Source organism: Pithys albifrons, chromosome 6 (genome assembly GCF_047495875.1).
Source record: "Pithys albifrons albifrons isolate INPA30051 chromosome 6, PitAlb_v1, whole genome shotgun sequence".
Lineage (NCBI taxonomy): Eukaryota > Metazoa > Chordata > Aves > Passeriformes > Thamnophilidae > Pithys > Pithys albifrons.
The window spans coordinates 33,610,600-33,630,104 of record NC_092463.1 but is presented as its reverse complement, the minus strand read 5'-3'; the positions used below and the strand labels follow the sequence as shown (position 1 = coordinate 33,630,104).

Below are 19,505 nucleotides of genomic sequence, written 5' to 3'. Positions count from 1 at the left end.
ATTCTTTCAGTAATACATAAAGTAAAACATAGGCTGTGTCAAATGCAGCAAGTGTATTAAAATAATTCCCATATCAAGTGGTGCTTAGTACTGTAAGGGGGTACATGTGTCAACAGATTCTGTAAGGCTAGAACAAGCTGATTGTGTCTCCTACCTGGCAGACCAGTGAGATCCACAACAATTCATTCTTAAAATTCCAGAAGGAATGGATTTCTGATGTCTCTGGAAAGGATAGAATATCACTGTGTGGCTCAGATCCATTATGTATCTCTCTTAATTAAAACTCATTCATTTTAGGTATTAAATGTAACTCTCAAACTGTGCCAGCCAAGCTGGTATACATGTAATCACATGGTGAAGGCTATACTACTGCACAGTGTCATCCTTCCAGATTGTAGCTGTATCGTCTTGGTACTTACATAGACTTTTATTTCTGAAACAGGTTAGATGTTCATATGTATTTATTATTGTCATTAGCATAAAAAAATCAGATACGTGGAACTTCCATCTCTTTTAGTATCCTTTTATTGCATCTTATGCTGTATAATAGTGCTGGAAGCTGCTGCTACATGGTGTGTTTTCAGAGGTGTGTATCTTTCTATAAGCATATCGTATACTTGTCTTAGTTTGATAGATAAACTGTGTTTCAGTCTTGTCCTTGGTACATTATTTGAATAATTTGTGCATCTATTCTTGAAGTCCTTTAGAATTCTGAAATACTAATAAGCTTAATGGAAAAGTATGTTAACCTAAGCAATAGGTTAACATTGGTTTAAGAAGTTATGATTTTTAAATATTTATCTTCCACTCTAAACTTCTACTTTTTGTTTCAAAAATTATGATCTGTTCTTTTCTCAAAGTATTTCAACAGGAACTCTCTCTGAATTAGCCTAATAAGTGGCTTTCTCCTAACTGCTTGGAAGAAGCACATGAAACACTTAACTTTGTCATTGCCTACTGATTCAGTAGCTGTGATTCCACATAACTGAGAATAGTCTAGTGTCCTCTAAAACCAACAATGTCATAATTAATTCATCAGAAACACAGCTGTGAACTTTGGTTGTTCTTTTTGACCAAAGCAGCTGGGCAAAAACATTCCAATGTGCAGCAAAGAAAGTTCCAAGCAACTGGGGTGCACAGTGCTTTGTGTGTAAGCCATTGACCTTGTAATGTGATCACACAGACTTTTTGTAAATTAATCTTTCAGATCTTATGAGTGACATGTGAACTTTGGCTTCATAGGCAAAAGGCAGACTTCAGCTTCTGCAGAGTCACCTGTATCCCAAATGAACGATACATTTACATAACTTTCTTTTGAAAAACATGAGCCTTTTGGTGCTTTCATGTCTTTTGCTAGGGGAAATATTAGACTTTTTTCCTTCTTGTGCTGTGATGTACATCACTGAGTATGAATGGGACTGGCCCCAAGGATCATTTAAAAATACATTTCAGCTATTCCTATTGCAAGGATACATTTCAAGCTGCAAAATAATAACTTTTCTGTGAGCTACATGCAGCTTTATCATTTTACATTTTGGTAATTTGTTTGTTGTTTCTAGAATTGTTTTAATATTTCTAAAAGCAAACTTTGTTATAAACAATGTCTACTCATTTACTGTTTTGAATTGCATCTTACATATGAGCACATTCTGCAGAAAATGGGTGAAAAAATCAACACTAAAATATTCTTATAGCATCAAGACTTTAATTTTTAAACCATGAGTCTTTTTACTATAAAGCCTTTAGATTTCTTCATGCATGTAATTATTTTTTATTGCTGGTGCAGGAAAGGTGGTATGCTTATGCTTAGTATATGCACTTTGGGCTGTCTGATATCCTGGCCAAGTCACTTGGCTTGTTGCATGTTTTTGGTGATGAGGAAGAAGTACAGGAACCTGCCCAGTGTGATGCTGTGACCCATTGAAAGCCATTGTTGCTTCTAGTTACAAACATGTAGCCACTTCTCATATACCAGGCATGGATTTATGGGGAAATACGTAGGTGGAGGGAAGGAAAAGTGTCTTACAGCACTGCGTTATATACCTCTTGGTCTATAGCTTCCATAGTCAAATCAACTTAGTGTCTCTCTAAAGTGAGTAAAGGCTTTCTTGCTTTTTATCTGGCTACAGATACCAGTGCTTCTGATTCTATGAACCAGGATAATAGCAATAAGGAACTGCAGCACTTCGAATGCGTGTGCTTTTCTAGATGTCTTTGACTGGGACATGAGAAGAATAACTGGAGATACTGAAAGTCATTTTTATTTCCAAGGCCTAGAGAATTGAAATCTAACATAAACTTAGTGGCAGAAAGTATCTGTGAGGTTTTCTGTCATTGCCTCAGAAGAAAAATAGGAAGGTTTGCTCTCCTACCTGTTCTTATAATATTTATGCTATTTCTAGTTTGGCAAAGACATAAAATGCGTGGATTTTGGTTATAATAATATACAAAATCTACCATGCCAGCAGAAATACAGTCATTGGTACTGTTACACATTTACTATTTGCAAGATAAGCCTCAGGAAAAACTGTAAGTGTTTTAATCAAAACTGAAGTTTACTTTAACAACTAGTCTTTCTGAGCAGTGCACTTTGTAGTTAGAAAAGAAAAGGAATAATACTACAGTTTTGCCCTTTTTATGTCTTGTAAAAAAAGCTGCTAAACATCAAGAAATAACAACAGATTAGCACTTGCATTATTTTAGTCATACCTTTTTTATTGTTAAGTGGTAAAAGTGAATTTTCTGATAATATATATTTGGAAGTTTCAAACCTTAACTCCTGTTCTTGTACAGACTGAAAGGTTCTGTGTCCTGCCCCCCATCAAAAATCAAGAGCGAGTGCAGGCAGGCTTGAAACTTTTACCTGGGGCAATATTGTACATCACATTCTTCCTACAGGCTTTTGGGATTTTGTTTTGAGTGGAAATACGAGTCAGATGCAGTTAACTTCATTTCAAAATACCCTTCCATTCTTAATTAAGAAGATTCTTATTATTCTCTTTCTTTTTTAAAAATATTTTTCATCACTCTCTAACATATATACCCACATTGAGAAATGGCTACAACCTGAAGTTCCCTGTAGAAACTTTGCATTTGTCTTGTGGCAACAGGCATCACCAAACAACTAATAAAGAATTTGCTTTTCTTTTTCTTTATCTGGTCTCTTCTAAGCAGAGACAGAGATGTGGCACAACTATCCATGCCCTTACTCATTTATCTATACTTATGTACAGAGACTTTTCCCTTAAAGGCAATGACAGTTTCATAGATTTTAGATGAGTGTAATTATCTATCCATTAATTGAAAGGGTCAGAAATATTTCATGAGCAGTAACTGGGAACTCGTCTTTTTTTAAGGGTCTTAATAGTCCTGAGACTATGAGGTAGGTTTCCATATTTGCAATTCACACAACTACAAATATTGACAACTTCTTATTATTCCTTCAAGTTGTGTAATTTTGGGTACTATTGAGTCGCTAAATTTTAGCAGTGCCATAATTCCACAAGAGTCTTTGCTCCCTTTAAATAAGATACAAACCCAAGCCTTTATTTAAACTGTAACAATTGAAAGATCAAAACAAGAAAAAATTACAGTTTCAGATATACTAGACCTGGTATTTTTGGAAGTGTGCTGGCTCTCAGTGTTTTGAGTGCTTGCATTTGCCAGTGCATGGCAATACTGCACATGATTTTTCATTGAGCTTGTGGGATGAACTACAACAACAAGGTAATGAAAGCAGTACCAGTGGGATACATTACAGGTCATGTTATTTAAAACTAGATGTCTTTGGAATTCTGTACTTCAGCACATTTCTTTGCAACAAATTTCTGAAAAGTAGTGTATTTTATAGCTTTTTCTAATACTCTCTGATTTGCCAAATTTCTTTTGTAATATTGATCTCTGCTTCTTCTGATTTATTCTCTTTTGGCTGAGTATCCTTTTAATTGTGTTTTCAGAAAGGCTTCAGTTTTAAAACAGGAATTTGTAAGAAAAAGTTTGAGTGTTCTGTCTTTAGATTTTAACTGGGTTGAAGCCGAGGTGCTGGTGTCTCTTCTACCTGTGAGGACCTTGGGAAGCCACAGTTGACATCAGTACTTGACTGAGGCTCTTGATTTAGGTGGTGTGATTATGAAACAAAGAGGATGTCAAAAACTCTGTAAAAAAGACACATTTATAAAAGAAACTGTGCTTTACCTTAAATGGGATAATTGAGATTTTACACTACCTATATCACTTCACCAGAGAATCCTATGTATTTCTCTGTTGTCTTATTCTACATATAGCAGAACTTCCTTCATATCATACTTCCACTATCAGAAGAGAGTGTTTGTCTTCAAAAATTTATATCACAGGTCAGGTTTGGCATAGACATTAATATAGAAAAAGATGTTATATAGAAAAAGGTCAATATTCAGAGTTGCCTGTTGCTATTGGTACAAAAGGCCAATTAAGTGTCACTTTAAAAGACATTTGAAAAGAGTATCAGAAAATATAGTCTGAACTCCTAGAATACATAAACTATTTTTTTTTTATTTTTTAAACTTCTGTCTGAAGTTGCTTTAGGTGAGTCTTTATGGCCTACTGCTCCTTGGGCTGGTCCTTCCCATATTTAGTAAGACTAAAGTACACTTAACTACATAAATAACCTAGATAATTTTTTGTGACTTCTCTTTTTGATGAAATTACAGAAGGATAGAATGGTTTGGTTTGGGATGGACTTAAAAGGTCATCCTGGCCCTACCTCCCTGCCATGCCAGGGACACCTTCCACTAGAGTAGTTTGCTCAGAGCCACATCCAACCTGGCCTTGAACTCTTTTAGGGATGGGGCACCCACAGCTTCTCTGGGCAGCCTGTTATTCACCATCTTCCCAGTAAGGAATTTCTTCCTAATATCCAATCGAAACCTGCCTTCTTTCAGTTTGAAGCCATTACCTCTTGGCCTATCCCTACAAACCCTTGTGGACATTCCCTCTCCAGCTCTCTTGTAGCTCCTTGAGGTACTAGAAGGTGGTATAAGGTCTCCCCAGAGCCTTCTCTTCTTCAGCCTGAGCAATCCCAGCTCTCTCGGCCGTTCCTCAGAAGTGCTCCATCCCTTTAATCGTCTTTGTGGTCCTCCACTGGACTCACTCCAACAGGTCTAAATAAGTTTTCCTTCTTGTCTTGTACTCTTTCCAACAGGTCTAAGAAGTTTTCCTTCTTATTGGATAAATTGTTAGTTTTATTAGTGTTTTAACAAGTGCAGTGAAGTTGCTTACATTAAAAAGTAAATCTTTGTGCCCTTTAGTTTTATTGCTGTTTATGTTTTCGTTCTGAAGCAGACAGACCTGTCAGCATTCTTAAAATCTCAAGATACTTTGTTGCAGAGTTCTAAATTTGCTTTGTGATACTGTGATCCACTTATGCTACACTGTACCTATTTCTTGGAGGGGGAAGCGGCAAAAAAACCCAAAACGGGACTTTGTAACAGAAAACAGCTGCAACCACATCAAGGCATTTTTGTCTGGTCTTCGGGCTTTGCTGAAAATTAAAGCCACAACTTAATATTCAAGGAAGAGATTTCTATGGAATGAAATCTGTTAAATGCTTAATAACAAACAGTTAAAAACACAAAACTGGGTGTTTAGGAAACTGGTTTTGAATGCTAAATAGCTTAGATTGCAGAAGTTGTTGCTTCAGTAGAGGGTAGAAAATGAGTCTTATTCTGAACGATGGATTGTAAATACCAGTTCACGAATTTGTGTCTGATGTTTTCGCACGCTGTCAGTGTGTTAATTAAAACCAGCTTGCTTTCTAACCTACAAATACTTTAAACTGTATGAAATCAAGTGGTCTAAAAACAGGGAGTTACCCATTTGTTGAGAAAGATTTTAGAAATGAGAGAAAATTTTTACAGTGACTCATATACAGTAAAATGCTAAGTTTTCTCTATCTACAGATGTAGTAGATTAGATTAATTAGACGAATTTTGAACTAACTGAAGTTAAAAGAGCTGAATTCTTGCAGAACATCTGTTGGCAGCCTTGGAGTGGATGCATATTTAAATCAGAGAATTTTCTCATAGTTTGGTATTTAAATCAAGGAGGATTTATATAATGATTTATGCAGCTTTTAAAATTCCTAAACTTTGAAATTATTTTTTCTAAAGGATACTTGACTCATTGTTTAGTGACTGCTAGGATATGTCAATTTTCATTTAAATATGCTCATTACATCAAGTCAGTACCTTTTTGCCCTAGCCAGGAAAATATCCTCTATGCACATTTAATTACACAGTTTAATATATGTTTACTTAGAATTGTAGTTCTTTTGTTCTACTAGAGAAACTGAATAAAATAACTTCCTTTGTTGATTCTTGCTTAATTGAAACTTGAGCCCTGCTGCTAATGGTGGAAACTGGTGTGAAATTGAGTAGCCAGACAACAGTGTTTAAAAACTATTGAAATGTTTCTTACGCAGTGTATACAAAAGTCAAATATGCTCTGCAATTACAGCCAGGGTTTGTATCTTGGTGCAAGAGATATGACAGAATATGATGCATAAGTCTTATATTAGCTCCTAAAATAATAGAAAAAGTTATCATGCTAATGAAAATACAGATTTTAATGTTATATTTGATATTTTAGCTGTTTAGATTTGAATCCAATACTCTTTAAGGTCTAAAGGTTACAAATACCATATTTGGTACAATTAATGAAAATGGAGCTTCAAAGACATAATATTCCTCTGATGCATATATATTCAACTGAGAATAATAATTATGCAGAGTAGTTTTCAATTACTTGAAGACTGTTAATTTTGTATTAATAAGTACATGTCTGATAGGAGTGTTAGAAACTTTAAACCTGTGTGACATTTTCAAATTCTGTTTCCTAAAGTTACCTTCTTAAAATGTTGGTGAGTATGTACAAATTTAGATTTTGGTGTCTATACTGAGAACTTCATTGCCAATATGTAGGAACCTAGAAAATATTACACATCCTGTAGATCAAAAGCTACCATGAAATTAAGTTAAAATGGAAAGTAAGCTTCAGAAAATGAAGAGTAAAAGGTACAACTTGTAGCAATTCGGAAAGAGAGCTCATTGATCTTTACAAATTATAGAATTAATTCCATAAGCTTACAAGAACAAATTCATATTTACAGACACCAAACCCTCTTCATTTTATTCTAGTAGAGCAGCATGTAAACTCTGAAGCTGCAAGCAATGTGGCTTAGTGTCTATAGTGTCAAATGAAAAGAACATGATTGGTAAACATCTTTTAGTTTCCTTCTTCCCCCCCTCGCCCCCCCCTTACTTCTGTTACCTCTGGCAACCAGTTGCTTTCTCTTTCTAAAGTTTACATTGTGGCATAGCTGATGAAGCATTTTCCCTTTATTTGCACATTCAAACCACAAACGATTGACTTGATGTTTTTGAGAAAGATAAAATTAAAGCAAGTGTTATGCCTCTTTGTAATGACTAAAATATGCATGTTTATGACACGTTCATACGGGCAAAACTAATTTAATTATTTTTACCTGTATAATGTGTAGGCTATCTTCAAAAAAATTAACTGATGCAATTTTCATGTCTCTTCTTCACAATTTTCACCTAATTTGCTACTCTAAATAACAGCAAAATTGTATAAACTCATGTCTCCTTTTGATTTCTCTTTGTCAGGGAAAGGGGGAAATATACTTTATGGGGTTTTATTGTCAATTTATTAATAAAGTTCATTTTCTCTTCTGAAATTTTGTACTGTTCTTAAATTAATTTTTTCATGGAGATTTTATATTATTCCATGAGGCTTATAATGACTTTGATGTTGTGGTTCTGATGATTCATAATGTTACAAGCTGAATTTTCTTTTCAGACAGTGATGTTACCAGATGCCCACTAATCTCATCCTCTTTTTTGTCTGGTGCTTCTGTTTTCATGCCAAGATACTTCTATCTTTTCTGCTTTCTGGCTCTTAGCAGCAGCAGCTACAGAAAATTGACTATTAGACCTTTTCGTTCTGCCCTTACACAAAGAGAAACTAGTAAAAATAAGAGTAGGGAAAATTCCACTAGCAGAAGGAAAGACAGCAGTAGAAGGACAAGCAAAAGGAGGAGATTTTCTCCTATAGTTCAGGAATCCTGTTCATTCTTGAAGATTTATGTCTTTCCTAAAACAGTACAGAAATCCCCAAACCCACTGAAAGTAGACATAAGCACACAACCACCAGATGGGGAATTGAGATTGTAGCATAAGGAGCTCTTAATTTCTGAATCCATTATTCAACTTCCAGTCTTAATTTTTAACACCATCAGATCAATACACATTACTGCCCTCTCCAGAAACGTGCTCACTGAGTTGCGAGCATGTTCTTCGTCTACTCTATTTATTATTTTCTCTCATTAAATTCTGAACTAACCCTTCTGAAATTGCCCTGCAGAGGAAAGATTAGCATTATTTTTTTACATTTGTTGAGCTTTTTCTCCTAACATAGTGTTTGTAAGACAAACAAGCAAGCACTGAAAGCAGTGAAATGGCATGCTGGACACTTAATTTCTTTGTGGAAGTGGATATGTGGGTCACGGTCCTGGATTTAGCTGGGATGTTAATGTCTTTCGTAAGAAGTGACAGGGTGCTGTGTTTTGGATTTCTGACCAAAACAATGCTGATAACACATCTGTGTTTTAGCTGTTACTATGCAGTGTTTGCACAGCCCCAGTGAACAGGATGGGGTTGTGCAGTAGTCTGGGATATGAGGCAGATGACCCAACCTAACCAGGGAGATATTCCATGCTGTTACAGCATTGTCCACAACAATAAAAAGGGAAAAGAGAGGGTTTTACAAAGTTTAGGATCTTTTGCTCAGAAACTGGCTGGGCATTGATCTACCCATGGGAGATGGTGAGTGATTTGCTTTGCATGCTTGTTCTGTTTTCTTTCTCTCCTTCTCTTTTCCTTTAGTTATTAAACAATTTTTATCTTGATCCACAAGTTCTATTGGTTTTACTCTTCCTTTCCTCTTCCCCTGTCCCACTGGGGCGAGGGAGCAGTGAGAAAGCAAGCAGCTGTGTGGAGCTTGGCTGCCTACTGGTGTTAATCCACAGTGGGCTTATAAGGACATATTCCATTAATTTAAATCAGTTTAGAAGTTATGGACATCAAACTGACTTCTCTGGTGCAGAAGAACCTTGGGCTTTTAACATTTCTGGAAATTGTAAGAATCATTCACAATGACATGATATGTCTGGTTTATGTACTGTATATCAGTAATATTCCACAGTTGCACTGACTGGTATGGTTCATAGACAAGTGCATGATGCTTTTTTGAGATGCAAAAAGGTGAGACCTTGGAGTTGATGTGCACGTTGAGTTGAGTGATGCGGAGACAGAAGACAAGGATTGCCTTTTCAAAGCAGAATAGAGCTGTTTGAGAAACTGTTAATAAGTTATTAAATAACTAAAGCTTTCAAAACTCTCCTGTGCTGATCTGTCAAAAATCTGAACTTTGTCTCAATAGGTCAGTATACTCTTAAAATGGAGTAGTTTTATCAGGAAGAAAGCAGTTAATCTAGACTTGATGGTTGCAGTCCCACACATCAGTAAAAATGTAAACAAATTAAACCATCAAAGTAAATTATTCTGAGCAAATAAAGTATCATGAGAACTATTGATTGTAATACTTTCAGACTAAGCAACAAAATGTACGTTTGTAGACATGCCAGCTACATGAGTCCATAAATAGTCCTGACTTACTAATTCACTGTGTGTGATTTTATGATTATTTACAATAATTAGAAATAATCCTGACATACTACCTTTCTCCCCATAGTAAAATCTGATATGGCCTTTCAGTGTTAGCCTGTTTTTGTTACTGTGTAGATGTAGAAAAAAGCCTCAAGATTTGAACGTGCAAACTTGTTGTCACAGCAGGGCTGTCCGCAGTGAACTGCAAGTTTGCATTCCTACCACATGCAGTAAGGTTTTCTCTATAGACTGCTGTCACCGAGGAATTTAGCAAGGAACAAGAAATCTTCAGTCAGAGAAGGGCCACAAGTGTGTGAAAAGCTAACCACACATAAACAGTAAAGGTCATTAGCAGGCTCCTAAACTCCTGGCTAGGAATTAGTTTTTTAGATCATTAACAGCAAAAAAGCCTAGGAAATGAATAGGACTCAGTGTCCTATTAAAAATTAGCCAGAACAATTAAAAGGTTTTCCAGTTTTAATGGGAACCAGACCTGATGCCTCATTTTCCCTGTCTAGTGGGCTGTTTCTGCATTTTGAATGATGTTAATTTTATGTCCTTGTATCTGTAAAGAAATATCTTGAAGTATTTTTTCTGTATAGGAGTTGTAAATTATTTACAATGAGGATAGTGAAAGCTTGGGAGATACAGAATCTACTGTCTCCCTAGGACTGTGTTACTGATTCCAAGTCTTGTGACTCTGAACTATTATAGTTAATTGTGACAGGATTGCCTCTGGTGTGTGCAAATATATATTTTCCAAACTTCTAATACAGTTGCTGTATGATGCAATTCCATAAGTTAAAATGCTCATTTGGTTGCAAATGCACAGTCTTTTTTGCTGTGAGGTGTCTCTCCTTGCAGAGTTACATGTTTTCCTAAACTTGGTTTTCTAATTTCAACAGCAGCCTTTTTGCTTTCATTTCAATGTAAATTCTTTGCTGCTGAGTGGATGACTGATAGTTGTTTAAGAGCTGTCTTCTTCTCCACTGTGTATTTTTCCTTAAGCCTGTAGTCATCTCGACTTTGTCACAAGAAAATAATGAGCAGTGCACCTTTATTTTTTAAAATGTAGTTTTTGGAGAGGTTTATTAAATACTTTCCTTATCTTTGCATCTTAGCGTGCATGTCTTGCAAAAAATCCACAGGGAGGAAGAGAAAGAGAGAGAGAAACAAAGACAGAAAAAGAAACAAAGGAAGAAATGAGTAATGTTCTATACTGTCTGCTTTGCCTGCAGGCCGATCACTCTGGAGGAAAACTAGCCCACAAGTTCCTGAACATTTTCACTCTGTAGCTGTTAAACTGGTTTCCCTCCCCATCCACCTTAGCCTCTAAATCTTTCCACTTAACCCTCTGGTAACAATGAAGGTAATATATGAATACAAGCCATGTGATTTTCCTCAAAGGAAAAAAAATTAAAAAAATAAATTTGAATGAGGAAAAGTAGATTGCAGAGAAATGGGATGGGGATGGGGAAAATAAATGGACAAGAGAAAGGCAGGACAATATAATCTTCCTTACAATGTTAATTTTGTACTCGGTCATTTATTCACTCCAGATGCAAAATTCCTTTCTGCAGTTAGTGAATTGCCCTGTCATTTACATAAATTTAGCTTGAAATTGTCTTGGCCAAGAGCTTTTTGAAATATGTTGGTATAGAACCACAAACTCAAAAACATGTGGGAATCCATGTGGGTTTCCAGATGTGAGACTCTTCTGTGTTACAAATATAGTTATGTTTATGTAGGATAATAATCTGCTCAGTGGATATACTGTAGATGCAGCTGGGCTTCAGTAGTGGTCTGTTATGTGGTGCTCTGCCCGAGTGAATGCATCTTTTTCTTATAGTGAGTCCATTCTGATAATGATTATTTGTAAACCAACATTGCCCTGAAAGTTAGAATACTCTTTCATGAAGTGTAAAGAGTTCAGCATAGGCTAGTAGATTGAATTGAGAGTGGAAATTTGAAAAGAATCATGTTTCATTTTTGATTCATCATAGTATTGCTGCTAGGTGTTTTTTCCTGTCTGAATTATGTTTCATCAGTGAGCACTTTCTGCACTAGAATTAAAATGTAAAAGCCTGAAAGAAGTTTGAAGAAGTCATAATGTTTTTCATGTTATCTAAATAAGCATTTAAGGGAGTAGTTTGATTTCAGTTATATTATCAAAAATACATTAATTGATAACAAGATTATCTGAATACCAGAATAATTACCTGATTCTGTGTTCCTCTAACTAAAGATCTCTACCCATAGTGATAGTCTGTTGATGCTCTTTTTTTCCTTCTTTTTTCTTTTTTTTTACTTGTTTAAAAGCCCTTAACATCTCAGTTTCTTTAATGCAGTTGTCTTCTGTTGTATGTGGTGTAAGAAGGAAACTTAGAGTATCTTTGGGAAGGAAATGGATCTGTGCAGGAAGACTAGCAGGTTGAATAAATGTATAAAACTGAGCACAGTGGAAAGTAAATTCTCTGTAATAGCCATTAAACAATGAATAAAATTGTTGCTTGACAAATCACTGTAGCCTAAGAGCTGATCCTTTGTGTCTGGAGGTTAGGTGAAACTGAGGCTTTGATTATAGAAAGCATCCTTTTCCATTAATTGTTGCATATTGTTTTCATCATTTTAATATATATTATTATATCTTCTTTATCTCCTATTTCATGGGGAAATATATTATGCGTATCTAAAATAGGTCTTGTACTTACCATTATAATCTTTAAATTGTCAGACAGTATTTTGCTTCTCTGTTTTCAGGAACATTAAGGATTGTAAAAGCTGGAAGTAAATTCTCATTGGAAACCTCTTTAAGAAAAATATCCATTACTATTCATCACCATAACTAGTTAGTATCAGTCATTATCTTTAATATCAAATTTTAAGAAATGTCTAGGAAAGGAAATCTGTATGATAAAAAATGATAGGATTGTGATACTCTCTGAATAAGGAATTGACTGAAAAGATACATCTATGAGCTATGCAAACAGTGACAGCTTAAACACTAAAACTGTCCTACAGAAGACAGAAGAATTTCTTCTGTCTCATGCCATGGGTCACGCCTGACGTGGTTGAGAGAGGCTATGTGGCATTTCTACAGTGAGAAGTTGGGAATACTTCAGTCAGTATGTGGCAGTCTTTGTGGGCTGGTGCTGTCCAAAATCATTTCTGATCCCAGCTGCATTGTCCCAATAGTCTTTTAGCAATATGCTATTTTTCTTTCAGTAACTAATATGTTACATTGCGCACGCATGTGTCTGTGTGTCTGTATGTATACACAGCAAACCAAGATATATGGAAAAGTACATGCTCTGGTAATTAAAAAGCAGTCAGATCTCATTTTCAAGACTATGCAAAGTCAAAGGCCTCTCAGTGCCTTCCAGACATCAGATTTCTGTCCTAACTTTCAGCACAGAATCTATCTAGAACTTAGTGAGAATGTTGCATAAATGATGTAATGATGTAAATGTATATTTAAATTAAATTCGAATTAAAAAACATTATATTGGTTTAAGGGTTCTGTCAGTGCTTTTTAATCTCTCAAACTGTTTTATGACACTGCTTTTCATTAACTATATTTTGACAGAGGAAATTCTCTCCTTTTTTTTTTTCAGACTGAAGAACAAATGAGCCTCTCTGAAGAGCAGCTTAAGACCCTTCTGGAAGGATGTATGCAGCCTCAGAGAACAATAAGTAACGTTTCCATGCCAAAGTCTCAGGAATCTCTTTCTTTTGGATTAAGTCCCCCTTGTTACACAAGTCAAGACTCCACTCTTCACTCCACAACTACTCTTTCCAAAATGTTAGCTGAAGACCATATTGTAGGGATGTTAATGGCTCAGGAAAAGGCTGGACTCGAAGACAAAAGCTTATGTGCAGAGAGTGAAATCCCTGGCTACTACATCAGCAAAGCATTGGCTGGTAGTCACTTATCAAAGGATTCACTGGCCCAAACAGAGGAACCTGATGACCTAGAAGGTTTACAGAAGATGGAAGATAAGAGTATTACTGAAGGTTACTTTATGTCAAGAGCACTCAACACAAAAAGATTGAAGAAACCCTCTTTCTTGGGTGAACCATTATATTGCATCAGCGTGAACAATGAGCCATGCACAGAGGCTGACATTCTCAGCATACCACTGCAAACCAAAGGAGGTGAGACTCTTAACAACCCTTTAGAATAGGCTTTTGATTTTAATGAAAAAAACCTAAGCATGTTCTCACCAAAGGTATGCACCAATACACACTGATTATTATGGTGGGGCAAGGATGTTCTTTTATAAAACTATGCCAAACGTAATACAGACAAAGTAGCAGAATGTTTATTAAAATTCTTGCTGTGACATAATTGACTAGGAGTATTATGAAATACATCACTGATGTTGATTAATTCTGTCAACTGGAAAACGGTGTTGACAAAACATATGGATTATCTTTTTGGTAGTAGAAAGTCATATTCACTGTTCTGTGGAAAGCAAATATTCTCCCAGCAGTTGGTACAATAATTTACATAAAAATTCCAGTGTTTTGTGCAAGTTTTTAATAAAGTAACCTCAGTAGTATAGAAACAAACACGACCTAGCTGTATTAAAAATACTAAACTGCTTTCAGGGTGTTCAAATTTACACATAGAAAATACCAAAATTATTAAATACTGCATCATTTCTATAAATTACTTTACATTTGGTAAAAGAAAGAAAGAATAGACTTTAACCAGGAAAAACATTGAAGTCTCTACCTGGTGTTATAAAAATTGTGGAAATGTCTCTGGTTTTTATGTCCTTTACTTACATGCAATTATACAATGATATTGTAATCTAATACTACATTTAGATTTTTAGCCTAAGATTACTTGTCTTCCTGGAAAGCCTATTGTTCAAATAAGCCAGATTTAGGCAGGTAAATATTTTACTTCTTTGACAGAAGTTGTGATAGTGAGAAGTTTGTGATTACAGTGCTACAAGTTTAGTTTTATTAGAAATCACTACATTTTGCTTTGTTTGTCACATTGGTCTTTGTTATACTGATAATCTATTCTGATTTAAAGAGAAACCTTTTTTTCCACATACCTTGGTGATTTAGAAGAACATCCCAAAAACACTTCACTGTGTTACAATTTCTTTGATTGTTTGTACTTAACCTTTCTTCAATGAAGAGAATGTTATTTTTTTTTTTACACTGCCAAACAACTTGATATTCAGACTCACCTTCCATATTTGCCCCTTATGAGATTTAGATCATAACTGCTGACAACATGAAGAAAGTAGAGTACTGTAGAAGAGTTTGGGTGGTTTTGGTGCTTTGGGGTTTTTTTGTTTGGTGGGTTTTTTTTTCTGGTAGGTTAGTTTTTGGCCCCAACTACCACCTCTCATGTGAGTGTGTATTGAGGCAGATGTATTAAATCAAGTAAAACACCACACGCTGTGACCACTAGGTAGTGAAGTGAGCAGGTAACAGTATACATAGTCACTGAGAGGTAATTTTATTGCATAAGAGAGGAAGGAGATTTTCACTGTTAAGTAAATTTCTATATGAGAAATCTCACGGTAAAAGTCTGTAAGGTGAATGTTTTAACATTTATCACATAATAATTTAATTATATTTGAGTCAAAATTGTGTGTGGCAGAGTAATACAATAGAGTATATTGGTTATGTGTTTTCAGTAGTGACTGAGTAATGTTCAACCATGTGTGCTGGTTTAAAGGTAAACTGGTGGGAGAAATGAACCCAACTCGAGAGATTACAAGTCAGAGTCTTAATTTACTAAGAGGATGACAATAAATACAGAGAAGGATACAGAGCAAAAATAGTTTTAACCCACAAAAACAGATATATAACCCAGCACCCTGGGACATGAACAGAACAGGCCCTGTGCTGAGTGCCATGTGGTCCCCCTGAGTGTAAAGTAAAAGGAAAGGAAAACCTGTTGGTGAGAATGATGGTCACAGTCTTTTTGAGAGAGGCAGTTACAGTCCTGTGGAGGTTCTGGTCCTGCGCTGGATCCCACAAGTGGGAATGCCCAGTACCTCCCCCAGGGTGAGAAGTTTCCCGATGGGTGATATGATTCTGTGAGTCATAGGACATTTTGGGGATCTTTGAGGTCTAGGTTGTTGCAGATGCCTATGTGCCAGTCCCTTATGGCCCATTAGCAGACATGACACCTCAGGCTGGGTGTGAAGGTGTTGATAACTCAGTTGGAGCTGAGTTATCACAGCTGAGTCATCACAGCTGAGTCACTGGTGTGAAGACATAACCATTCCTGTGCCTTGCAGGGTTCTTTAACACCCAGCTTGTAGCCTGTGGTGTCAGATGTGCCCTGGGCAGCTGCTGGAAATGATCCATTATTAACAGTTCATCAGAAATGACACAAGGATGTAGAATACAGAGGTTTTGGTTATACCCACACAGTCATAAACTGGTCCCAGCCCCTGTAACTAGGGCACCATGTAGCACTCAAATCTGTATGGCTGATAAACATCTTGGGTTTATGATCATTTTGGTTACCAATTTTTTTTAATTGAGGAGGTAAGTATTCTGAGTTTTCAAAGTCCCTGATTTATTGTCATTTTTTTAAATAAAAAAGTGAAAAAAAAAACCCAAAGTGAAAAAACAGATAATTACTGATATTGTAATTTCATCAGGCTTTGAATTTTTGTGTCAGTGTCTAATTTTTAAAGATGGTATGAACAGGTAACTTTTAGGTAGAATAAAAGTAAGTGCAAAAATAAAATGCACTTCTGAAGTTTAAAACTGCTAAATATTTTGCAGATATCCATGTTTCAGTGCAAATTAATTATACTCAGATGTATTGTATTCTGTTAATAATACTGTAATGATTAAACATACATCCAAAATTAGCATATAAATAGAGAGCAGTCTATTATTGTTTTTGTTAATGCAGTGTTTACAAGAAAGTGTACAGCATAAAACAGAAAACCCTGATACCTTTTCATGGAATTAATTTGCTTCCCACAAAAGTGATTCAGTTCTGTCTGAAGCAATTATTCCTGGCCATGAGCAAAAGGGTGTGACTTTTATCAAATTAGTAAAGTTGCCTAATGTATTCTACAGATAATCTGGTTGTTAGTTCAGACATGATTAGATGTACTAATTGTGTTGAGGAATGGAGATCCCAGAGAAATCCAGTTTAAAGTAAATGCAACTGCAGATGACGGTGTGAGAAGTGTGAAGACTTATTTTTATTTTTAAGAGATATTTACATAGTTGAGCTTGTTATGGTCTTAATTCTAAAGGACATTTAAATACATATGCGTAATCTTCTGTAAATAGTTTGATTTTCCTGCCCATCGTTTACACGTGGTTTAAATTCTCCATAATGCTGGGTAAGCAAACAAAACTGTATGTAAAACTAGCTTAGCACAATTTTGGGTTTGTTCATATGGTACTGTAGTCTGTGATACAGATTTACTGTAATACATTAAATTATATATATTTTAAGGAAAGCATAATTGTGAACATAAGGCATATGCATATACTTGTTTAGATATACTCTCATGTGCTTTAAGAGATTAGTAATTCCTGTTTCTTCAAAGAAGCAGTAATCTACATCCGGCTCATATGCATGTAAACATAGATGATGTTTACTGAGGTAAATGGAACAGACTTCCCCCATATACAGTTATGAAAAGCCTCTTCTTAGTTGTATGAACCAATTAGTAATTCTAGCTCTGTTTTGGGGGGCTATATTAAGTTTTAAGTAGAAGTTGCATCACAAACTGTTGTTACTTTTTCGTATTGCAAACAATGTTGTGCTTACAGCAGTTCAGCTGATGTTTCTTTTCTCTTTTCAGATGATACTAACACTGAAATTTGAGGAGAGAGTGACTATATGCTTCTCTGCACGACTGTTTTTCTGAAAGTGGTTAAAGCTCCATCAGTGATATTATTCTGATACAGTACCATTTCAAGACACCTGAAGGGAATGAATATTTGAAACGGTTCCATGAGTTGATTTATTCTTAAAAGATAATTATTATTGTTGTGATCATATATTGCAGCTTGATTTCAAAATAAACTCTTGCATTCCATTGCTTTTCCTGGGGTTGTTCTACCTAGTAAGTGTGCACATACATCTGTTTAGCTGTGTATCTTAATGACATACATGTCTGTGGAAAATTCAGTATCTACTGATGGGGCTTTTTTAAAGCAGATGTGAAAATGTATATAATAATTTTCTTCACCCACTCAATCTAGATTTTTCATAAAGTTAGCTAAAACCTGGCCTCTCTTATCCCACTGCAGTTTGCTGGAGCCTGCAGCCCATCTGAGTCAGAGCCCTGACTCAGTGAAGGACCTAGATATGTACTCATTTTTTTGCCCTGGGGCTGTCTGTTGGCTGGACCACTAGTTTGGTTGAAGGTTCAACTTGCACAAGTCCTCTGTTATCTCAGGACATCAGCACCTGTCTGCTCAGGTCTGCCCGAGTATTGCCTGTGAAAAGTGTAATCACACAGCAAACAGTCATATATCCTCTAGTCAAGAAATGTAACTAAATGTGAAGTCTCAGTCCCTGGTGAAGGCTTAGTGTGAGTGAGAGTGAAGGAGATGAGAAGTTTGCCTTAGCAGTTACTGGGTTGTGAAACCTTGCAGTAATGGCTGCCTGTGGGGAGGGTATTGCACGTGGTTTGTGTTTGAGATAATAGTAACGATTCATGACAGGTTTTGATTATCTAGTCTAACTACTATTTTTCCTGATTTCTCCCTATTTACTCAGCCGATGGTTAGCTTTTAATTTCATGCACTGCAGTATCAGAATAAGAAATTATTAAAAATGGGTTTTTTTAAAAGCTCCTTTTTTTTTAAGGGGGGAGAGATATTCTAGCAAAGATTGAATAGACTTTTCCCATTGACAAATTTCTCATATGACTTGACCTAAAAGGACAAATTATTCTATGCAAGCCATTTAACATTCAATAAGAAAAGATGTATATAGATAGAATGTTAACTCTACAACAGCTTATATCACATTGGGTTTACTTGATCTAATCTGCATGCTTAGATTAATGCACATAGTGGCCCAGATTTTAATCTCATTTACAGAGTTGCCATTAGGAGTGGATGCATGCTGCTGGGGAAATAGTAATGGTGTGGATGTAACGGAGATCAGAATCTAACCTACTCACTTTTAATTAACATTGTATTTGTAACAAGCTAGTGCTATTTATTTTTGAATGTTTGATATTTTTACTTATTCTGCAACAGCAGTAACAAACCTGTGGATACTGGATGTTCTGCGCAGGATTGCTGTAACCGCACTTCCTTGAGCTTTGTAAATCTCACCTAGATGTATTTCTCACCTTTCTTAAAAATGTTAAGCTTGTGTCCCAATTTTGATAGCATAAACATAATCAAAGCAATGCTGACAAGTTTTTTCAAGACTATTTTCTGTGCCTGTATGATATTCATGCATTACTGTCCACTGGCTGTAATCTTTCCACAGTCCAGTTATTTTCACATGGAAGTTGTGTTTTACAGAGACCTTGTCAAAAACAGTGTTCCAAGTGCTTGAGTAGTTTTTGAGGAAAACTATGTTCTGTTTAGAGATTAGGTATAGTAAATAATTCTTAATTTTCCTGCGTTTTTAATGTTATCTTATATCTCTTGCTGTTACAAAAAAGTTTTTCCTAGAACCCTCAAGGAAGGGTCGCAGTTGCTGAGTAAGCATTCCAACATCCCTGAAGCCATGAATGCAAATTTTTATTCTTGTCTGGCATTTCAGGGATAAGCAGGTAAGTTTAAAATGACTATTGACTTGAAGTGTAT

General features: G+C 35.7%; 1 protein-coding gene across 5 annotated transcripts in view; it reads left to right on the top strand.

The window, feature by feature from the left end:
• Positions 1–17,775, top strand: part of FSIP1 (fibrous sheath interacting protein 1) — a 71,426-nt gene extending 53,651 nt beyond the window's left edge. For 4 of the 5 annotated variants that reach the window (XM_071558075.1, XM_071558073.1, XM_071558077.1 and 1 more), the window contains one exon: positions 13,337–13,906. In XM_071558075.1, coding sequence (XP_071414176.1) covers positions 13,337–13,906 — 570 coding nt within the window. Of the gene's footprint in view, positions 1–13,336; positions 13,907–17,533 lie in introns of those variants that run through there. The other variant, XM_071558076.1, reaches the window with a different exon arrangement.
• The last annotated feature ends 1,730 nt before the right edge of the window (positions 17,776–19,505 follow it).